Genomic DNA, 22,934 nt, shown 5'->3' with positions numbered 1-22,934 from the left:
CAAAATAAGAAGTGTTAGGCCTGGGGATAAGATATGTCTATGGCTGAGATTCAAAAAGTCCTTTAGCCAAGGAATTTTATGTAAAATTTTGTGTATATATGTATTTCTCTGGAGTGGATACAACCTTTTTCTGAGCTCTTCATAAGTATCCAAGAGTCAACAGAGGTTCAAAACCCACTGTTTCAGAGCAAACTATGGCATTTTCCCACAGTTCAAATATCGTATGCATAATATGGCCCAGCTGTTTCCTATAATGGGCCATCTTCAAATCTATAATAGATTCAGTAAGAAAAAAATTAATATATCCTTATTTAGATAACCTTTTACCAACATGTGTTTCAAGGTTCTGTGACAAATGACAGTGTTAAGTTTAAACACACTCTTCTCAATGTGGATATGTCTAAAATATTACCTGCCTGGCAAATGTAAGGAAAAGCTACTGCCTCAAAGTTCATGGAAAAATATTTACCAAAAACATTACAGGTGGTAAATTTTCTTTTTGGGGTATTTCCATAATGATCATATATTAACACAGTAAAGCAGAAAGGAATATATAATCTCCAAAAGTTTTCCCCCATACAAAATATTAGTGCAGTATTTTCTTTTGAAAACATAAGAGTAAAATTTATACTCACCTTAATAGCTTTGATGGCTGCCTTAGTAATTTGGGTCATTTTTGCTTTAGAAATGGGTGGTTTATAGTCATTCAGGGAATACAACTGAAAAAAAAATGTTTTCTTTTAAATATAGCAGAAGTATCTCCAAGCAATAGAATTAAACATCAAACATTGCCATATTCTTTTTTTTTTTTTTTTTTTGAGACAGAATCTCACTATGTCACCCTCAGTAGAGTGCCTTGGCTTCACAGCTCACAACAACCTCAAACTCTTGGGCTTAAAGTGATTCTCTTGACTCAGCCTCCTGAGTAGCTGGGACTACAGGCACCTACCACAATGCCCAGCTATTTTTCTGTTGCAGCTGTCGTTGTTTTATTGCCGTCCCAGGCCGGGTTTGAACCTGCCAGCCTCAGCGTATGCAGCCGGCGCCCTACCCACTGAGCTATAGGCACCGTCCATTTTATATTCTCAATGAAATTGAAGTGCTGCTTTTCTTTTAAAAGTCAAGCTCAGTAACACTAGACGTCAGAGAAATGCACATCAAAACTATAATGAACTATCATTTAACACTCAACATACCATAATCAAAAAGACAAGTGTTAGCAAACATGTGGAGAAACTAGAACCTTTACAAGTTGCTAGTGAGCATGTAAAATGGTACAGCAGCTCTGGATAACCAGCGGATAGCTCTTCAAAAAACTTAAACAAAAATTACCATATGACCCTGCCAACTTCAATTCTAGGTATATGCTGCCCAAGAGACTGGAGAACATATATTCATGTAAAAGCCTGTACATGAATGTTCAGTGTAACATTATTCATTCAAAATTCATAAAAAAGAAACAATTCAAATGTATATCAACTAATGAAAAGATAAACAAATGTGCCATATCTACTCAATGAAATATCAATCATAAAAAGGAACACTACACTGATATACGCTACAACAAGAGCAAACCTCAAAAACATTATGTTAATTAAAGTCAGATGAAAAATACCACATATTGGGTGGCGCCTGTGGCTCAGTGGGTAAGGCGCCGGCCCCATATACCGAGGATGGCGGGTTCAAACCCGGCCCCGGCCAAACTGCAACCAAAAAATAGCAGGGCGTTGTGGTGGGCGCCTGTAGTCCCAGCTGCTTGGGAGGCTGAGGCGAGAGAATCGCTTAAGCCCAGGAGTTGGAGGTTGCTGTGAGCTGTGTGAGGCCACGGCACTCTACTGAGGGCCATAAAGTGAGACTCTGTCTCTACCAAAAAAAAAAAAAAAAAAAGAAAAATACCACATATTAAATGATTCCATATGAAATGGAATCATTATATGAAATGTCCAGAAAAAGCAAATCTACTGGTATCCAGGACTGAGACAGTGGGGGGAGAAACAAGGAAGAACTACTAGTGAGTACAGTGTTTCTTGTTGGAGTAATGAAAATAGTGTAAAACTGACTGTGGTGATGGTCACACAACTCTGTAAATACGGAAAAAACTGCTGAATTATACACTTGAAACTTTTGTGGTATCTCAATAAAAACTGCTTTTAAAAATCAAAGGAAGTAATGTTTAATAATAATCCTACCCACCTTTGTTTTGAAATTTCTCATAAGCGAAGGAAAATAATAGTGCTTAGCAAACAGTTAAAGACAAGGGCGGGGGTGGAGGGGAATTAGGCAAAAGACAAATAACTACACTTAAATGAATACTGATTAAAACTTCTATTGTGCTCACGGTTGCTAAGATTTTTAACAATTATACTATAAGTTATTAACTAGAAGTCTGGAAACTAAGCTTTAGCCAATAGAACACTGTCAAAACAACTTGAACAGGATTTAAAACAACTCAAACAGCATTTGTTGGTTAACAAGAAATTTAGGGAGTCCTCTATAGCTTTTATCCTTATATTCATAATTGAATTCTACTCGTGTTTATCCTTTGTATCACTGGAATCTGCCCAGTTCCTCCCATTTTAACGTCTCCTCTTCCTTTTCTAACCACAATAGCAACAGTCCAAATTGCCTTCAACTCTCACTTGGAGAACCCTAAATAAATGTGGCATATTCTATATCACATTGAGAGCTAGCGTTCTAAAACTTAATCTAATCAGGAGATTGATCTGACACCCACCCATTCCTACAAGCCCCTGAGAGTGGTCAATGACTTCTGTTTGTATAAACACAAAAAATAAACTGTATTAATAAGGCCCTGCCTGGTCTCACTCGTATCTTTCCAGCTTCATCTCACACCATGCTCTCAGCCCCCTCCCTGCTCCAGAAACACAATGCCTTTTTTCAGTTCCCTGCCACAGCACCTTTAAAATTAGGCTTGCTTCCTTTATTTAGATAATCTCCACTAGGGTCTCCCCACTATATGTACCCCCTTAATTAAAGCATCATCTAATGAAGAAAGATTTCCCTGTATCTCCAACCACATCAATGCCCCCCACCTTTTATGCTTTCATTGTATATTATTCACTTTTGAAAGATTAATTGCAGCAATGTGAAATTTACTTGTATGATTATTTAACTAACACTTGATTTCAAAAAAAGGACCATCCTTGGCTCAGCACCCGTAGCACAGTGGTTACGGTGCCAGCCACATACACCAAGGGTGGCACGTTGGAACCTGGCCCGGGACAGCAAAATAACAATGACAACTGCAACAAAAAAATAGCCAGGCATTGTGGTGGGTGCCTATAGTCCCAGCTACTTGTGAGGCTGAGGCTGAGGTAAGTAAGAGAATCACTTAAGTCCAAGAGTTGGAGGTTGCTGTAAGCTGTGACACCACCTAGGGCGACATAGTGTGACTGTCTCATAAAAAAAAAGGACCATCCCAGCCCGAACAACAGGCAAGACCCTGTGCCTACAAAAAAGAAACAGAAAAACGAGTTGGGCGTGGTGGCACAAGCCTGTAGTCCCAGCTACTCAGAAAGCCAAGGCAGGATTGCCTGAGCCCTGAAGTGTGAGTTCCCAGTGAGCTAAGATGATGCCACTGCACTCTACTATAGCTTAGCCTGTCGAGTGAGACCTTGTCAAAAACAAAGAATAAAACCAAAACCACAGGACTGTCACAGGCTGATAGTGATTGACACTAAGGAACAAAGGATATAAAGTACTTCGATACAATTTAAGTTACTAAGGTTAATTGTACACCAACAGCCCATTAAGGTGAAATCAATCCTGGCAGAAGTGCAAACAAGCCCTTTAGGATTCCATAAAGGCGCCCATCTGTAAGGGACCCATCGAACCTTACCACTCAGCCGTCTGAAGGTACATTCTAAAGCATTTATTTCACTAGGGTAATACAGAGGCATTAGGCTATTCTTTGGTTGACAACACATTACCTCTTTTACTTTCTGTGGTAAAGTCCTGAAGTTTCGATGAAGCACTAGTCCGTATTTTAGCCAATTAAAGATTTGCTTCTAAAACATTTTCAACTGTGAGAAGTCAACTCTCATCTGAGACCCTACCTTAAAAATGCACCTACTGTAGACAATTAAGGTACTACTCAAAGAAGTACTGAATAATAAGGTACAATTCAAAAGCTCACTTAATACATTAGACCCTTGAACAACCCAGGTCTGAACTGTGTGGTTAAACATGATTTTTTTTCAACAAATATGTTAAAAATTCTACGGAGACTTTTTGCAAATTGAAAAAAACTCACAGATGAACCACATAGCCTACAGATGTTGGAAAAAAATTAAGAAAAAGATATACCATTTTTAAGAAAGGAAAAAACTGTCATAATTGTGATACTCACATGCACTGGTGATATTGAGCACCTTTTGTAACTGCAGAAACCAAATGCGACTTGTGTATTACAAATTTAATATAGTTTTTTCCCTTTCTTAAAATGTGTACACATTTTTTGGCACCCTCTGTAAATGTAGATGCTGGTCTATTTCAACATTTACTACCATAAAATACACATAAATCTATTACAAGAAGTTATAATTTATCGAAACTTGAGCATACATGTATAGACCACAAAGAATGCCACTCACATTAGAGAAATGCAAACAAAAAGATACAATGTTAAATTATAACTGCCTAAAATGAACTATCCTTGTATAGTACAAAAATTTCATAGCCACCTTTTGTTGCTAATGCAATAAGCTCGAGTGTTACGCATCCACTTAGAACACCAAGTGACACTAATCACCTCCACATATGCAGTTTGTCTCTAGAATAAACTGTACCTATATTGTAGTAAAAAGAGATGTCTCTCAGGCATTATGTATTTTTCATCATTTTAGTACAGTGTCACTGAATAACACCATCGGACGATACAAAATGCCACTAGTGATGCCTGCTGGAAGTGATCCCAAGAAGCAGAGAAAAGTCATGACATTACGAGAAAAAGTTGAGTTGCTCGATACATGCTGTAGACTGAGGTCAGCAGTTGTGGCTGCCCACCATTTCAAGAGCAATGAACTCAGGGAAGGAATCATTGTAAAAAAAAAAAAAAAAAGTAAAGGAAATTCGTGAACTTGTGGCTGCAGCTATACTAGCAGGTGTGAAAAACCTGATCTTTTCGCAAAGACAAGGTTTTTATCTCATACTGAAAATGCAACTGTATATAGGTGCAGAATTATTCTAAGAAAGGCATAAGTCTTTAAGACTTTAATATAATTCAAGAAAAAGCAAAGTCATATGACAACTTAAAGCAAGATGAACATGAAGATCTAAGCTATACAATTTAATGCCAGCAAGGAATAGTTTGATAATATTAGAAAAAGATTTGGCTTAAAAAATGTCAAGATAACAGCAGAAGCAGTTTCTGCCAATCAACAGGCAGCAAATGAATTCTAAGACGCCATAAAGAAAATCATTGAGAAAGGCTATCCACCTGTACTGGTTTTTAATACAGACAAAAGTGTCTTATCTGGGGGAGGCAAAATGCCGTGAAGGACATTCATTAGCAAAGAAGAGAAGCAAGCACCAGGATTTATGGCAGGAAAGAACAGGCTAACTCTACTACTTTGTGAAAATGTAATCAGGTTTGTGATGTGGACTACCCTCATTTCTAAGGCTGCTAATCCCCCACCCTCTTCTCAGCCTTGAAGGAAAGAGACAAACACAAACTACCAGTCTTTGGGTCAGAGCACAAGGCTCGGATGATGAGAACCATTTTTATGGACTGCTTCCACTGAAGCTTTGTCCCTGAAATCAGGAAATATACTGCCAGGACAAGGTTGCCTTTTAGAGTCCTCCTGATGTTGGACAATGACTCTGGCCACCAGAATCCCAGGAGTTCAACATCAAAGGTGTCAAAGTGGTTTGCCTACTTCTCCCCAAACACATCTCTTGAATTAGCTTCTAGATCAAAAGATCATAAAGACCTTTAAGTCTAATTGTACAGGGCATTCGGTGGAAAAGACTTTCACTACTATGGAAGAGAACCCTAATAGCACATTATGAAACTCTGGAAAGATTGTATGACTGAAAGTGTCCCTGTTTGTACAGAAAAAGCCAAAAAGCCTGAAATAAATTACTCCTAGTGAAAACCACCTCCAGATGTTGTACTTGACTTCACAAGATTATGACAGAGCTAATCAAGGAAATCATGAAAGAGATTATGGATATGGCAAAAAAAAAAAAAAAAAGGTGGGGGAGTGCGGGGGGGTGAAGGGTTTCAACATACGGATCTTGGAGAAATTCAAGAGCTAACACGCACCAAACCAGAGAGATCAACAGAAGACGACTTGGTAGAGATGAGTACGTCTGAATCCGTGCCAGACAATGAGGACAAGAACAAAGCAGTGGTGCCAGAAACACAGTAATACTACAAAATGTATCTGGCACGAGGGTTCAGATTATTCAAGATGGCTTTTGACTTATCTTACAATATGGATGTTTCTATGACACAGGGTTGGAAACTACATCAACTGTGGAAGAAGGATTAGTACCATAGTATAGAAACACTAATTTTAGAGAAATGAAAAAGCAAAAAGTCACACTGAAATTACATTGTATTTTGGCTGGGCACAGGGGCTCACACCTGCAACCCTAGCACTCTGTGGCTACTGTGAAATGGTGTTAAGTCCTTGCTTTTACTCTCAGCTTGACTTATCAGTAGATAGAAATGCTACTTTATCTGTGTATACTGATTTTGTAACTTGAGACTTTGCTAAATTTATTCAATTCTAGGAGTCTTTTGATAAACTCCTTGGAATTTTATAGATACAAGATCATACCATTAGAAAAAAGCAACAGTTTGACCTCCTTTTCCTGATTTGGATATCCTTCGTTTCTTTCTCTTGCCTGACTGTTCTGGCTAGGACTTCCAATACTGTGCTGAACAGAAGTGGTGTCTGTGAGCACCCCTGTCTTGTTCCAGTTCTTAGGCGGAATGCTTCCAATTGTTTCTCACTCAATATGATGTTGGCTGTGGTACTCTGTAATATACTGCTTCTATAATTTTGAGGTACATTCCTTCTATGCCTAGTTTGAGAGTTTTTATCATAAAAGGATGCTGGATTTTATTGAATGCTCTTTCTGCATCTAATAGGATGATTATATTGTCTTTGTTTTTACTTCTGTTTATGTGGTGAATCATGTTTCTTTTTTTTTTTTTTTTTTTAGTTTAAACCTTCCTTGAGTCCCTGAGATGAAACACACTTGATCATGGTGAATTTTTGTTGTCGTCCTGTTGAATTTGGTTTGCTAGTATTTTGTTGAGGATTCCTGCATCTATATTCATAAAAGATATTGGTCTATAGCTTTCTTTTTTGTTCTTTTTCTTACATCCCTTCCTGGCTTTGGTGTCAAAGTGGTAACTGGCTTCACAGAGTTAGGGAGGAGTCTCTCCTTCTCCATGTTATGGAATAATTTCCACAGGATAGGTACCAGTTCTTTCCAAGTCTGGTAGAATTCAGCTGTCAATCTGTCTGGTCTGGGGGGGTAGGAGGTTACCACTGCTTCAATCTCACTACTTGCTGTTGGTCTGTCCTGGATTTCTATTTCTTCCTGATACACACTTGGGGAGGTTGTATGTTTCCAGGATCCTGATTCAGACTTGAAAGTTGGGTGTTCCCAGGAATTTATCCATTTCCCCTATATTTTCTAATTAATGTGCTTAGTGATTTTCATGGTATTCACAAATGATATTTTTTATTTCTGCAGTATCAGTTGTAATACCTCCTTTCTAATATTTGACTTAGCCTATTCAGGTCCTTTCTCTTCTATTTCTTGTTAGTCTAGCTAGAGATCTATTGATTTTGGTTATCTTTCTAAAGAACCAATTCTTTGATTCATGGATCTCTTGTGTTACTTTTTTGATTTCCATTTTTCTACTTCTATGCTGCTGGGCTTTGTTATTTCTTTTCTTCTGCTGGCTTTGGCTATGACTTGTTCTTCCTTTTCTAGCTCCTTGAGATGTGAGATTAGGGTGTTAATTTGTGATCTTTCTGTCTTTTTGATACAGACTTTTAAGGCTATGAACCTTAGGACTGCTTTTGCGGTATCTGGTAGATTTTAATAATTTGTCCCCTTTATCTTTTTTTTAATACTTCCCACTTGACAGAATGATTTCTATACTATCACTTACAGGAACCACAACAAATGCTTTTTTTTTTTTTTTTTTAAATCAGAGGCTCACTCTGTCACCCTGGGTTGAGTGCCATGGTGTCACCACAATTCATAGCAACCTCATTCTCTTGGGCTCAAGCAATTGTCCTGCCTCAGCCTCACAAATAGCTGAGACTACAGGTGCCCATGAAGACACCTGCCTAGTTTTTCTATTTTTAGTATAGACGGCTCTCACTCTTGCTCAGGCTATTCTTCAATTCCTGAATTCAAGTAATCCACCTGCCTTGGCCTCCCTGAGTGCTACAATTACAGGCATCAGCCTCCACACCAGGCTGCAAATACATTATTTTTATTTATTTTTTTTCTTCTTTGAGACAAAGTCTCACTCTGTCCCCTGGGGTTGAGTGCCATAGCATCATCATAGCTCACAGCAACCTCAAACTCTTGGGCTCAAGTTATCCATGCCTCAGTTTCCTAAGTAGCTGGGACTACAGGCACCCGCCACAATGCCCAGCTAACTTTTCTATTTTAGTAGAGACAGGTTCTCACTCTTGCTCAGGCTGGTCTCAAACTTCTGAGCTCAGTGGATTCACCAGCCTCAGCCTCTCAGAATGCTAGGATTACAGGAGTGAGCCACTGCATCCAATTGCATTATTTTTACTCTGAAAACTTCCTCAAATCAAACCTGTTTCTAATAACTTGAATCAAGGTTTGAGGGCTCTTTTAAGTAAACTGAGATGTTAGCTGGTGATGGCTACTCTACCACAAAACATCCCTAATAAAGATCTGAAAAACTACCAACATTCAATTAGGCCAGGAATCAGCAAACTCCCTCTGTAAAGGGCCAGAGAGTAAATATTTTAGGCCTTGAAAGCCATACCATATCATAACTTCTCCATTCTGTCCCTTGTAGCAGGCAAGCAGGCATAAACTCTTCAGATATGAATGAAAAGAGGGTGCTCTAGCAGAACTTATTTATAAAACCAGGTCAACCCCTAAATATAGGCAATATTCTCAATCCCACAGATGTGGGGTTTTTGTTTCTGATACACACTGCAATCTCACATCCTTGGAGACATATTCATTCCTTACTCACTTTTCGTCCTAAGATTTTTACAGTAAATTTGTTTAAAAAAAAAGTCTGAAATAAGGCTCCACATATTACAAGTCTTAGTAAACTGGTACTGATGTGGCAATATCATTGAACAATCAGAATTTTTAAAGAGCAAAGGCCAAATGGAGATATTACAGACATGCACTACCCAACTTCCCAGAGGTAAGGTCTGAGTCACCATGCCTGGCCCATACTAGCATGTTTTCAGTAAAAAACTGCTGTGCCTAGTCTGAACCCTCCCAGACTAGGCTTTTAATAAAGGCACAGCAGTTTTATACTAAAAACATGCTAGTATGGACCAGGCACAGTGACTCACACCTGTAATCCTAGCACTCTGGGTGGGTTGAGGCCAGTGGATCAATTGAGGTCAGGAGTTCAAGACCAGCCTGAGCAAGAGTGAGACTCCATCTCTAAAAACAGCCGGGCGTTGTGGCAGATGCCTGTAGTCCCAGCTACTCTGGAGACTGAGGCAAAAGGATCACTTCAGCCCAAGAGTCTGAGGTTGCTGTGAGCTATGATGACACCAGGATACTCTACCAAGGATGACAAAATAAAAGACTCTGTCTCAAAAAGAAAAAAAAAGCCATAAAAACATGATAGTATGAAAACTTCACAACAAAATGTTTCAAAGACATCTTTGAAAACAACAGACTAAACACCAAAGCACATATAATCTGAAATGCTAAAATACCTAATAACTACTTATGGAACATAAGAAATAATCTTTTCTTATAAAAAAATTCTTAGAATATTTTTGTGGTATAAAATATTTTAAAATTGGAAAATATAAAAAAAAAACACAAAGCAGAAAGAAAATGCAAATCATCTATAACCCCCAATTTATCACTCATTCAAAATATACTAGATAGGCTCAGCACCCACAGCACAGTGATTACAGCGCCCGCCACATACACCAAGGCTGGCGAGTCCGAACCCAGCCCAGGCCAGCGAAACAATGACAATTGCAACAACAACAACAACAAAAAAAATAGCCTGGTGTTGTGGTGGGCACCTATAGTCCCAACTACTTAGGAGGCTAAAGCAAGAGAATCACTTAAGCCCAAGAGTTTGAGGTTGCAGTGAGCTGTGACGCCACAGCACTCTACCACTGAGGGCGACATAGTGAGACACTGTCTCAAAAAAATAAAATAAAATAAAATAAATACACATACACACACACACACACACACACATAACTAGATAGTCCTAGGCACCAAGAAAAAACTAGAACAAGACAGACAAGGTCTCTCATGAAACTTCTTGTCTACTTTTGGACACAGACAATATTCTAATAAAGATACAGCTTATAAAATACAGCTAAATATACAATAAAGATAACATTAGTGAAGAGTAAGCAGTATTGTATATTTTTCTCAGAATCTCAAATCCAGCACCCTGTTTTTAAAAGTACAAGATATTATTATAAGGGGGAAATAATTTTCTCAAAATTATAAAAGTGAAGTTCCCAACACCTGTTAGATTAAACCTATTAACCAGGCTTTGAGGGGGGAAAGAAATTTACTAGTTTGAACGAAAAAAACTGTAGAGGCAGAATTTGATTTTAAAACTGCTAACAAGATTATTACAACATACAAATGCTATTATATACTTTAAAAGTAATTATCCTGCTTGGTGCCTGTAGCTCAGGGAGTAGGGCACCAGCCACAGACACGGAGGCTGGCAGGTTTGAGCCTGGCCCATGCCTGCTTAACAATGATGACAACTGCAACCAAAAAAAAAAAAAAAATAGCTAGGCATTGTGGTGGGGGCATGTAGTCCCTGCTACTCAGGAGGCTGAGGCAAAATAATCACTTGGGCAGAAGAGTTTGAGGTTGCTGTGAGCTGCGATGTCACAGCACTGCACTGAGGGCAACATGGTGAGACTCTGTCTCAAAACAACAACAACAACAAAAATAAATAAGAGTAATTATCCTTTCTTACAGGCTACACACATACCCATATAAGTAACTAACCTTTAATATTACTAAGCAGAGTATCCCATTTCTCATGCATGGCAATTGTCTAAGGTTAACAATGGAGTTTTGAATACTATTTTTAAAAAGAGACCTATTTTACAATCTAAATTAGTTTAAACCTGCTTTGGAATGAAGAGAAATTATAATTGATTCTCTCCACACAAAAATTCTATAAAGAACAAAATTTAATCCAGAAAAACTTGTTTCCACAGGTCCTTTAATTCAACATACAAATCTGCACATCCTTCCCAAACTCCTGAAATAAAAGGGATTAAGAAATACTCTTTCAAAAGTACCCTGGCTTTACAATGCCAAGATGGAGTGAGCCAACTCTACCAGGCCTCTCTCATTGACGAGAACTAAAAACCTCACAAAAATCAACTACCAGAAATGAAGCCTGTAAAACAGCAGACAAACTGGAGACTGGAGTCAAACTTGAAAATGACCACGGAAAGCTAAGGAGGAGAGGGCTGTACAAGAGTTAAGGTAATTTCATAGTGTTTTGTGTAATCCATGATCTCCTGGCTTTGATGCCTGTGCTGCCAGAATCACAGAACAGTACAGCCAACAGCAGAGGCAAAAACACTAGGAGAAACCCTTGTTTAGCTAGAAGTCTAGGTAAAAAGACTCCTCCATGCTACAGAGGAGGAGGTGATAAAGAGAAAGATTTCCTTTTTCTCCCCTTTTTTCCTTTCTCTCCTGGCCCTGCCAAGGGTAAAGGCAGCCCCTGCTGGCGTACTGGCAACATACCCCCAAAGATCAATTTCTGGCCAAAACAAGAAAGGGGGTCTCACCACTTGACTCTGAAAACTAAGTCTGGAGGATAACCTTCACTTTTTAGCCAGAGGAATAGGGGAAACGGAGCCCTAGGAAATGGAGAATGTACGGGACTCTAAAACAGAGCTGGAGAAGAGAATCCCTTAATTTTATGTCTGAACTAAGTCACTTGGCTCATCCTGGAATTGTGCCTATACAAAACAGACCCAAAGAAGCACACCAAAGACACTGAGAACTAAAATCCAAGTAAACCACTGCCCAATTCCTAGACTAACACGTCAGTGGAACATGTGCTGGGTACACCTCAACAGAACAAATGCTTTGAAAACTGAACTATACAGGAACCATCACAAAAAAAGAAGACTGAACTTGCATCCTGAACTTAACCAAGTTGACTGCCTGATAAAAATTCGTATTCTTCCTAGGTTTTCAAAGAAAACTTACAAAGATACACAAACACACACACACAGACATATATATATATATATATTTTTTTTTTTTTTTTTGAGACAAGAGTCTCGCTTTGTTACCCAAGCTCAAAATCCTGGGTTCAGTGATCCTCTTGCCTCACTTCTGAGTAGCTGGGACTACAGGCACCACCATTGATACCTGGCTAATTTTCTATTATTTTTAGTAGAGGGGTGTTGCTCTTGTTTAGGCTAGTCTTGAACTCCTGAGCTCAAGAGATCCTTCTGCTGACACCTCCCAAGAGTGCCAGGATTATAGGGTGAGTCACCATGCCCAGCCCTTACAACATATTGAAAACATCCAGTGTACAAATAGACTTGCTTGATATACCAAAATGCATCCCTTCCCCAGCTATCCACCGCTAGAGAAAAAGAAAAAAAATTAACTAACACTAATTCCAAAATGGCACAGACCTTGGATTTATCTAAGATATATTTTTTGTTTGTTTGTTTTTTTGGCCAGAGCTAGGTTTGAACCCACCACCTCCAGCATATGGGACCAGCGCCCTACTCCTTGAGCCACATGTGCCGCCCAAGGATTTATCTAAGATTTTAAAGAAGTTATCATCCTTAATAAATTGAAAACACTATCAAAATAAATGCAAATATGTAAGTTTACAACAAAGAAACCACAAAAAGAGACCAAACAGAAATTTTAGAACTGAAAAATAGTTATCTAAAAGAAAAGTGTAGTATGGGGCCAAATGTAAGAGAGAAAAAGTTTACTAATGACTTCACCTACTTGTAGAAGGGCCATAATCATAATCATTTTCTCATCAATGTTATCTATGATAGTAAAAACAAACAAAATACTATAACCTACATATCCAATAAGAAAAATATAGTAAAGTACAGTAAGGTATAGTAAGTTTACCAGACACATTATTAATGTAGAAATATCGAAATGTCTAATATGTTAAATAACAAATATAAAATATCTGTAAGAATTACAACTTTATAAATATAAGAAGTATACAAAAAGAAGTGTGCAGAAAAATGTTATAGCAACTGAAAATCATGTATGAGGCACAATTTTCTTAAAATTAAAAGGAAAACAAGTCCCACCATACATCTTTTTCTATTTTTTTTTTTTTTGTGTGTGTAGAGACAGAGTCTTACTTTACGGCCCTCAGTAGAGTGCGGTAGCCTCACACAGCTCACAGCAACCTCCAACTCCTGGGCTGAAGCGATTCTCTTGCCTCAGCCTCCCCAGTAGCTGGGACTACAGGCGCCCGCCACAATGCCCGGCTATTTTTTGGTTGCAGTTTGGCCGGGGCCGGGTTTGAACCCACCACCCTTGGTATATGGAGCCGGCGCCTTACCCACTGAGCCACAGGCAACGCCCATCTTTTTCTATTTCATGCCATCTTTTCATAATCTAGCTAACCCACGAGATGAAAAAACAATTTTTTTGAGACAGAATCTCATTTTGTCGCCCTCAGTAGAGTGCCATGTCGTCACAGCTCACAGCAACCTCAAACTCTTAGGCTTAAGCAATTCTCTTGCCTCAGCCTCCCTAGTAGATGGACTACAGGCGCCCGCCACAATGCCCAGCCATGTTTTTTTTTAAGAGATGAGGTCTCACTCTAGCTCAGGCAGGTCTCAAACTCATGAGCTCAGGAAATCCACCTGCCTCCGCCTCCCGATGTGCCATGATACAGGCGTGAGCCACCACGCCCGGCAAGATGAAAATTTTTTCCAAGTAATTTTCACCCAGTTAAAACAGAACAAAACAGGGCGGCGCCTGTGGCTCAAGGAGTAGGGCGCTGGTCCTATATGCCACAGGTGGCAGGTTCAAACCCGACCCTGGCCAAAAAACTGCAAAAAAAAACAGAACAAAACAGAAAATAATGAAGTGTACTGACCAATTCCAGGTGACCCTTTTCTTCCTGTCATGTACACGTATGTTGACTATTATAACACAAACTGCACTTCTTATTGCAGGTTGTGGTAAAAAATATAAATGTATTTTAAGAAAGCTATTGCTCTAACCCACAGCTCGAAGCAGAAGACAATATTAAAATTACAAAAAAGGAAAATGTTACTAAATTCTCTATAGATAATACTGCTTGCCAAAAGCTTAGTCTAAAGGGCAATCTTTTTTTAAAAAAAGATTAGTAAATATCTAGAGATGTGAAAGACTTAGTGATATCAAACTGAGGTTTTTTTCCTCTTTATAAACAGAAAAAGGAAAAAGGAAATAGCTTTCACACCTAAAATCATATCCTACCCCTAGTGGTGTATGTACAGATACACAGACCATCTACCCATATGTCCACCCATCTATCCATAGCTCTCTCTTAATTCATCCACCCACTTTAGAAAATTCTGACCTCGTACACTGAAAATATTCATTAAATAATAGCTAATAAAAGTTTTCAATCGAAAGACAAAGTACAATAAAACTTGTGAATCTACTGATCAACTAACAGCTTAATAGATTACATTTAAACATGACTCTTAAGCAATCCTCAACAGAGTTTAAGGGACTTCAAAACTTTACCAAGAAGGCTCCCTTTCTCTAAGGGATTTAATTCAAATAAATATTAAAATAGACTAACTCCAACTTCCTGCCAAAACCTGAAACCCAATATTTGGATTTGGAGAAAGTACGTGGTACTACAAAAGTAATAAAGTAATAAATGCTGTGAAAAATTCAAACTATTAAAAGTTTTCATTTCACTGCCCCCCATCCACCTATTGCTTTCTTCAGCAATAACCATTAATAGCTGGGTGCCATAACTCACATCTGTAATCCTAGAATTCTGGGAAGCTGAGGGAGGAAACTGCTTGAGCCCAGGAGTTCAAGACCAGTCTGGGCAATATAGCAAGACCCCCCATATCCACAAAAAACCCAAAAAGAAAAAACTCAGCCTGGTTACACCTGTGGTCTCAGCGACAGGGGCTGGGGTAGCATGGTCACTTCAGCCCAAAAGCACAAGGCTTCAGTGAGCCATTAGAGCACCACTGCACTCCACTCTGGGCAACAGAGCAAGACTCTGTTCATAAAAAAATAAAAACAAAACAAAACAAAAAAACCCCACAAATTCTTGCCCCGTAGTAATAGCAGTCCAAAATACACCATGGTATTTTGTTACTCTCAACTGTACGACTTTTCCCCAACCTGGAAAATAATGCTGATCTCTGTAATTTTTAACCATTATTAAAGTATGTTATAATATGAAGATACTTTTCAGGGCAACAAAGATATCCACAAGGACACTGCATGTTCAGAAGTTGGAGCTTTTTTTCTTTGTAACAACCTTCAGTAGAATTTGGAAAGGTAAATACTGTATTCTTTTATTTATAATTTATAGAACTATTAGATTTTCAAATATTCAAACTAACTCTGAAAGGTAGTCAGGGAAGATAACCATTATTTCTATTTTTAAAAAGAGACTAAGAAAAAAAATAATTTGAAAATTTGTTCATTAGGATTAATAGTTAAGGGATCCTAAATTCATCTTGTCTGATCCCATTTTAATAATCAAAAAACTATCATGTCTTTCTTGCCTCCAACTGTCATCTTACTTTACAATAGTAGCGGTTCTCAACCTGTGGGTTGCGACCCCTTTTTAACAATGAAAATACGCTGCGGCATTAGGAAGGTCGAGAACCACTGCTTTACATCAACCATATTAATTTGCAACCTTTTATGCTTTAAAACACCTGTACTGGGAACCTTCTAAAAGCAGTTTGTAAAAATCTAAAGGAGATTAATTATAAAATATTCATCATTATTAAAACGTGAAAATTAGAAACATGCTAAGGATGCAGCAGACTTACAGAGCAACTACACTCCTATTACAAAAAAAAAGGTACAAAATATGAGCTTTATACTCAAGGCTTTTTCTATGAAGGGTGAGTTGCTGGAGAACTGCTAGCTAAGTGGGCATTACTGTGTAACACTTTATCAAGGAAAGCATATTCTTCTGTGCCTCTCTATTCTACAAGCAGATGAGAAGAGCCCCAGCAGTTTATCCATTCTTCTGCTCCAGGGTTATTTACCATGTCACATTAATAGTCCACTAAAAATTAACAATTTCTCCTCCTCCTCCTCCAACAAACACACACTATCAAAATCACCCTCAAAAATTCAGAGTAAAAAAAATGAGAACCATACACTGAGACACACAGAATATAAATGGGTTCTAATCTAGCCGTTAACTATGTGCCCCTAATAAGGTGTGATTCTGAACTAATTTCATCTGTCAGAATCTTGATTCCTCTGTAAAATTAGTCTACTAAATGATGTAAATCTTTCAGGACTATGTAGCTTTTGGAAATTAAATTTAAGCATGGAAGAAACTCAACTATAAAACTAACTTTAGTTACACAGATAGCTACAGATGCAGCTGTGATGGCCACTATTCTAAAAGGGGTGCAGAAATGATGTCTTTTTTAAATAACAAAATGAAAATGTTGCCTTCTTTCAATTTTAAAAGTACTGTTAATAATGAAATGGCAAAAATGAGAACAAGAAATAGAATAGGGTAGCGCCTATGGCTCAAGGAGTAGGGTGCCAGATACATATACCAGAGGTGATGGGTTCAAACCCAGCCCAGGTCAAAAACTGCAAGAAAAAAAAGAAAGAGAAAAAATAAAGAGAATACTTCATTTATAAAGCTTCTTCATAAAAAATTCCCAAAATTGGGTGGTGCCTGTGGCTTAAAGGAGTAGGGCGCCAGCCCCATATGCTGGAGGTGGTGGGTTCAAACCCAGCCCCGGCCAAAAACCGAAAGAAAAAAAAAAAATTCCCAAAATTGTATGAGCTGAAATTTCTCAACTGTATTAAATATGGATTCTATTTCTAATAATATAGTCTTTAAATTAATGATTCCATGTTCACAATAAATCAGTTACAATAGAGTTAAAGAACTATGTGACTAGAAGAGTAAACAAAATGCTGAATGATGAGTAGTTTTAACACTAAGAAATTCTAATAAAATCTCATTAAACAATCTTTTTATTTTATTCATGAATCATTCAATTTACTATTTAAGTTCTAACTGCATAGAAGAACATCTGGTTGTAACAGCAGAGTTTAAAATCAACCATATGCCACACAGAGTTGCTTTTAAATGTCCATACACATACTCACAAATACAACAAGATAGAAAAGGTGGGAGGGGATGGAGGTGGGGATGGAGGGGATGGAGGGGATGATGGTGGGGATGGAGGGGATGATGGAGGGGATGATGGTGGGGATGGAGGGGATGGTGGAGGGGATGATGGTGGGGATGGAGGGGATGGTGGAGGGGATGATGGTGGGGATGGAGGGGATGGTGGAGGGGATGATGGTGGGGATGGAGGGGATGGTGAGGATGGAGGGGATGGTGGTGGGGATGGAGGGGATGGTGGTGGGGATGGAGGGGATGGTGGTGGGGATGGAGGGGATAGTGGTGGGGATGGAGGGAATGGTGGGGATGGAGGGGATGGAGGTGGGGATGGAGGGGATGGTGGAGGGGATGGTGGTGGGGATGGTGGAGGGGATGGTGGGGATGGAGGGGATGGTGGTGGGAATGGAGGGGAAGGTGGTGGATATGGTGGGGATGGGAGGAGAAGCTGGGAGGGGAGAGTGGGAGGTGAGGAAAAACCTGAGGAAGATTAAAGAGTCTACAAGATTTTGCTCTAAGCCTGCTTCTCTCTTTTTCTATGTTACTTCCCTAGATAGTTATACCCTCTCCTAAATCTTCATTTCTAGCCTTTCTCCAGGTGCCTAATCCATATACTCCACTGGATAACACCACCTTGATGCCCCACTGACACCAAATATTTAAAATGTACAAAATGACTATATTCAACAAAGCAGTTACAATAATAGCCTCTCACTGGTTGAGGTAGGGATGATTTTAATCTTCCTCCTATATGAGGATCTCTTACTCTTGGTGGGGAAAAATATCTCCCATGTAAGCTTACCCTTAAATTTATCTTTCTCTTCAAACGTCTTGATTCTCCTGATTTGCCCATCTTGGTGACTGGTATCATTACCACTGTATCAACCTAGTCATGCAAGCCCTGGCACCACCCTCTTCTGCATACCCAACTCCTTTTATTATTAAATTTCTCTTGCATTCAGACCTTCTTCTTCTCCCCATTATTACTTTAATTGGGCCCCTCATCTTCTCTAAATCAATGTAAACTTCCTTCCCACAATCTCAGCCCACCATGGTCTTTCCCTCTCCCACAAAGATGCTAATCATTTTTCCAAATTTATATTTTCATTTAAAATCCTTCAGAATTTCCATTCCCTTTCAATTAAAAAGTAGATTCTATACATGACATATATAAAAGCCCTCCATCGGCAGACCCTAGCTGAACCAATCATCCTCCCTACAGCAACTCCTACCCAAAGCTGCTATTTCCTTGAAAATGATCTTTTACCTTTTGCACACAATGGCTCCTCTCTCCTTGCACTGTTACATCATAGCCTACAGAGTATGCATAGGTGACATCACAACTCTTCACATCATAATGCACATCATTTTACTTCTTAACTTTTTATGGTAATCGATTCCCATCCTCAGCCCTATGAGAATATAAGCTAATTGAGGAAAAAGCTGTGTAGGTATCTTAAGAACTGGTCACCACCCTGCAGAACACAACACCTGATGGATGGCAAATACATGTAAGTAACAAAGCTCAACCAACAACATTCCTTGCATTCTTTCCAACTACCAGTTACTATAACATTAAAATCTTCATGGGCTATTACTGTATTCTAGCAATTTGAAAACTGTATTTCATTAAAATAGAATGAAAATATTGACAGTGTTTTAACTAGCAAAATAAAAGGAAGCACTCATGGGACTATTTGAAATTTTCTTTGAGACAGTGTCTCACTTTGTTGCCTTCAGTAGAGTGGCATGGTGTCACAGCTCATGGCAACCTCAAACTCTTGGGCTCATGTGATTCCACTGCCTCAGCCTCCTGAGTAGCTGGGACTACAGCTGAGTAGCTAGGACTACCGGCCACAACGCCCGGCTATTTTTAGAGATAGGGTCTTGCTCTGGGGCTTAGGCTGGTTCTCAAATTCATGAGTTCAAGCCATCCACCCATATGGGCCTCCCAGAGTGCTGGGATTACAGGTGTAAGCCACCATGCCCTGACTGTGGAATTGTTAACTGTGACAATTCTAAGAGGCCCGAGACATCCAATTCTCTGATTTTGTAAATAAATCTAAGTACTGACTAGGAAATTTTGTACAAGGAATGACCTTGCAGCTTCCGGCCAACTACTTTAGAATGTTTCTGTTCTTCAGCCCAGCTGGTTACAACCTTAATTCTCCTAATTGCCATCAAATTGGAGATAGGCTTTTAAAAGCTTCTGAGTTATCTGATAGAATGACAATAGGAATTTGGAGAATTCTGGTCAATAGCAGGAATTGCTATAAAAATAGAAACCATTTTCTTGATGTAAATAAACAAGAAAGATGTTATTCTTATAAAAGTAGTTACTAGTTTATTAATGTTTATTTTCAAAAAAATCTATCATCTCAGAAACAGATATACTAAATACAACACGATAAAAATTCACTCTGAAAATTTTCATTAAAGGTGTTGATATTTAGCCAGAGACAAGACAAAATCTATAACTAGTTCTTGAGCTTTTATTAATATTAAGTAAATGAACATTAGCCCTATCAGAAGACTTTCTTCCTATTTTAAAAAACCACATAAGCAACTATATTCACAGTGACCCTAAACTTTGGATAGTACTTTAAAGCATTCTTACTCTCATTTATTAAAGCCTTTTTGTACTTGAGTGATATTTCTTAAGAGTCTGTAATACATACGTACTTACCACTAAATTAAGACAGTTCTCTGTCTCTATTAGTGAGGTTTAGTTTTATCCTCCTTTAGTGAGTTAGCTAAACATTGAAATCATAGCTGAGAATCATCTTCAACTAAAAATCACACTTCACAAAAAAGAGATGGAAAGCAATGGGCCAAACCATAAAAATTCTGCCCCCTTTGCCACATTTTAGTCAAATTTTCCAACAAGAATGCCCTCTCTGCAATTAACGTGCAAATAACTTTCAGCAAGGAAAATGTTACTAAAGGAGGAAAAACAAGAAACATCTATTTCCAGTACACCCACACACAAAAATTCAAAGTAAACTCCATGAGAGCAGAGCCTGGTTTCAGATCTTTCCTTAACTGTTTTGCACACTGTTGAATCCCTACTGCCTAAAACCGTGCCTGCACACAGTCAGCACCATAAAGTTGTTGAGTATTTTTACCAGGCAGTTTTTCAAGTTTTGCTCTGTTTTTGATGTTCAAAATGAGTATTATAAAGCTTATATAGTAAAGTATATTTTTCTGCTCAATTATCATTCTTATTTTTAAGTAGCATGTTATTAATCAAGTTTTCAGGTTTCAAAACAAAGTCTGCAGCAGTGCAGTGCCCAGCAAAGTAGGGCCTATGGCCTGTTAGTGCAGGACCTCAAGCAAAGAATGGTTTTTGTATTCTGAAAGATTTGTAAAAGATAGAAAAGAACAAACAAAACAGACCTATATATGGGCCACATATATGAGGCTCACAAAACCTACAATATTTACTATATTATCCATTACAGAAAAAGTCTGCTACCACCCAGATGGGAGCGTCCATACGCAAGAGAATGTTCTCTGAATACGTATACATTTTCTTTCACCTATCAGTTCAATCTTACTGTTAGATCTTTCACCTAAGCCCTTCGCCACACCTAAGCTTCTTGTTTTGGAATGTTATTGGAAGAATTTTAAATAAATGGTTTGTTGTTTTGTTTTTTTAATAAGAGCATAGTGTTATATGCTGAACCTAGAAAAAAATAAGGATCACTGAATAAAGATCACTTTAATAAGAGCATAGTGTTATAATGTTGAACCTAGAAAAAAATAAGGATCACTGAAGCTAATTTATCTCTAATGTATCACATACTAAAAAAATAACAAGGAAAAGGAAACATACTGAAAATGGAATACAGCCAGGTGCTGCGCCTCGCGCCTGTAATCCTAGCAGTGTGAGACTCTGTCTCCAAAAAAAAAAAAAAGGAATACAAAAAAAACCTTGAACCTAACATACTTCAGATTAATAGCAAAACTACATTAAGAGGATAAAACCAAGTAATGTTTGTACTTAGTACTTTTAACTATATGCTCTCGGGCTAAACAAAAAGCAAATTATAAACAAATATTAAACTCTAGGTAATAGGTTTTCACAGAAATGTTTTAGCAATCCTGAAACCACGTTCTGTGTATTTTAGGACTGAGCAAATAATAAGTAAATATATTAAAGATAACAGAATCCAGGTTTCTTGCTGTCAGAGAAAGAAATTACAGATTTGGAAAGCAGAAAGGCTAGAAGGAACCCAACAGTGTTGGGCTAGAATTGGAGATATTACAATAAACTTACAGCTTCTTAGACAGATATAAAACAGAGAAGGAATTTTGCATTTATGTAATTTCTAGTTGTATCTGTTGATACATATCCACTAAAACAAATGGCTGTTGGAGAAATGGCTGATTCTAGGGTTTAGGTGAAAATATTTTGTTATACTAAAAAAAAAGGAAGTACTGGGCGGTGCCTGTGGCTCAAAGGAGTAGAGCGACGGCCTCATATGCTAGAGGTGGCGGGTTCAAGCCCAGCCCCAGCCAAAAACTGCAAAAAAATAAAATAAAATAAAATACCATACCTTGTAAGCTGATTTATCTTAAAAAAAAAAAAAAGGAAGTACTCAATAACTGATGAGGCACTTGTCAAAAAGGACACAAGGGAAGCCAGCTTGAAGGAGCTGACTATCGAAACTGAGACAATCTAAACATCAAAAAACTCAATGAAAAAAAAGAATCCATGAGTTCATACTGATATGCATACATATATATGTACATAACTGGTGAGAAAGGAAAGCTCGTACAGAACATCAAATAATAAATACAGAAACAACACACTTAGAAAATCGTCATTTAGCAGTAAGTTTAGTACAAATGATTCAGGTAAGAACTAAATGGATGCTAATCTAAGTGGATGAAAATTTGAGGAGTAGTAAGATATTCACATCAAAATATCTCCATAAAAGATACTTACTACAAGGGAAAAGGAGTGACTTTACAGGAGAGAAACCTTGTAGGTAAAAGTAATCATCCCTACTAACGGGATGTATGGTTATTATTTGGTTCCCAACATGACAGGCTGAGAATACAGTATCTCTTCTGGAGTATTCCTGCCAAAAATGTAGAACCTGAACCTAATCATGAAGAAACAACAGGTAAGTCAATATTGAATGAATTCCAAAAATAAATGGCCTATTCTCATCAAATATCATCTCAAAGGTCATAATGCATAAGAAAAGAGTAACCGGCTTGGCGCCTGTGGCTCAAGCGGCTGAGGCACCAGCCACATACACCTGAGCTGGCAGGTTCGAATCCAGCCTAGGCCCGCCAAACAACAATGATGGCTGCAACCAAAAAATAGCTGGGC

At 38.3% G+C, this 22,934-nt stretch overlaps 1 protein-coding gene across 8 annotated transcripts in view; it reads right to left on the bottom strand.

Annotated features, from left to right (window-relative positions):
• The window catches only part of SCAF8 (SR-related CTD associated factor 8), a 213,820-nt gene that overhangs the window by 180,307 nt on the left and 10,579 nt on the right, over positions 1 to 22,934 (bottom strand). For all 8 annotated transcript variants that reach the window (XR_008380302.1, XM_053592951.1, XM_053592953.1 and 5 more), the window contains one exon: positions 636 to 719. Coding sequence is in view for 7 of the 8 variants with exons in the window: in XM_053592951.1 (XP_053448926.1) it covers positions 636 to 719 (84 nt within the window). In the remaining variant the exon portion in view is untranslated. The remainder of the gene's footprint in view (positions 1 to 635; positions 720 to 22,934) is intronic.

This window comes from Nycticebus coucang, chromosome 5 (assembly GCF_027406575.1).
Source record: "Nycticebus coucang isolate mNycCou1 chromosome 5, mNycCou1.pri, whole genome shotgun sequence".
Taxonomy (NCBI): Eukaryota; Metazoa; Chordata; class Mammalia; order Primates; family Lorisidae; genus Nycticebus; species Nycticebus coucang.
This window is presented reverse-complemented; position numbering and strand designations above follow the sequence as displayed.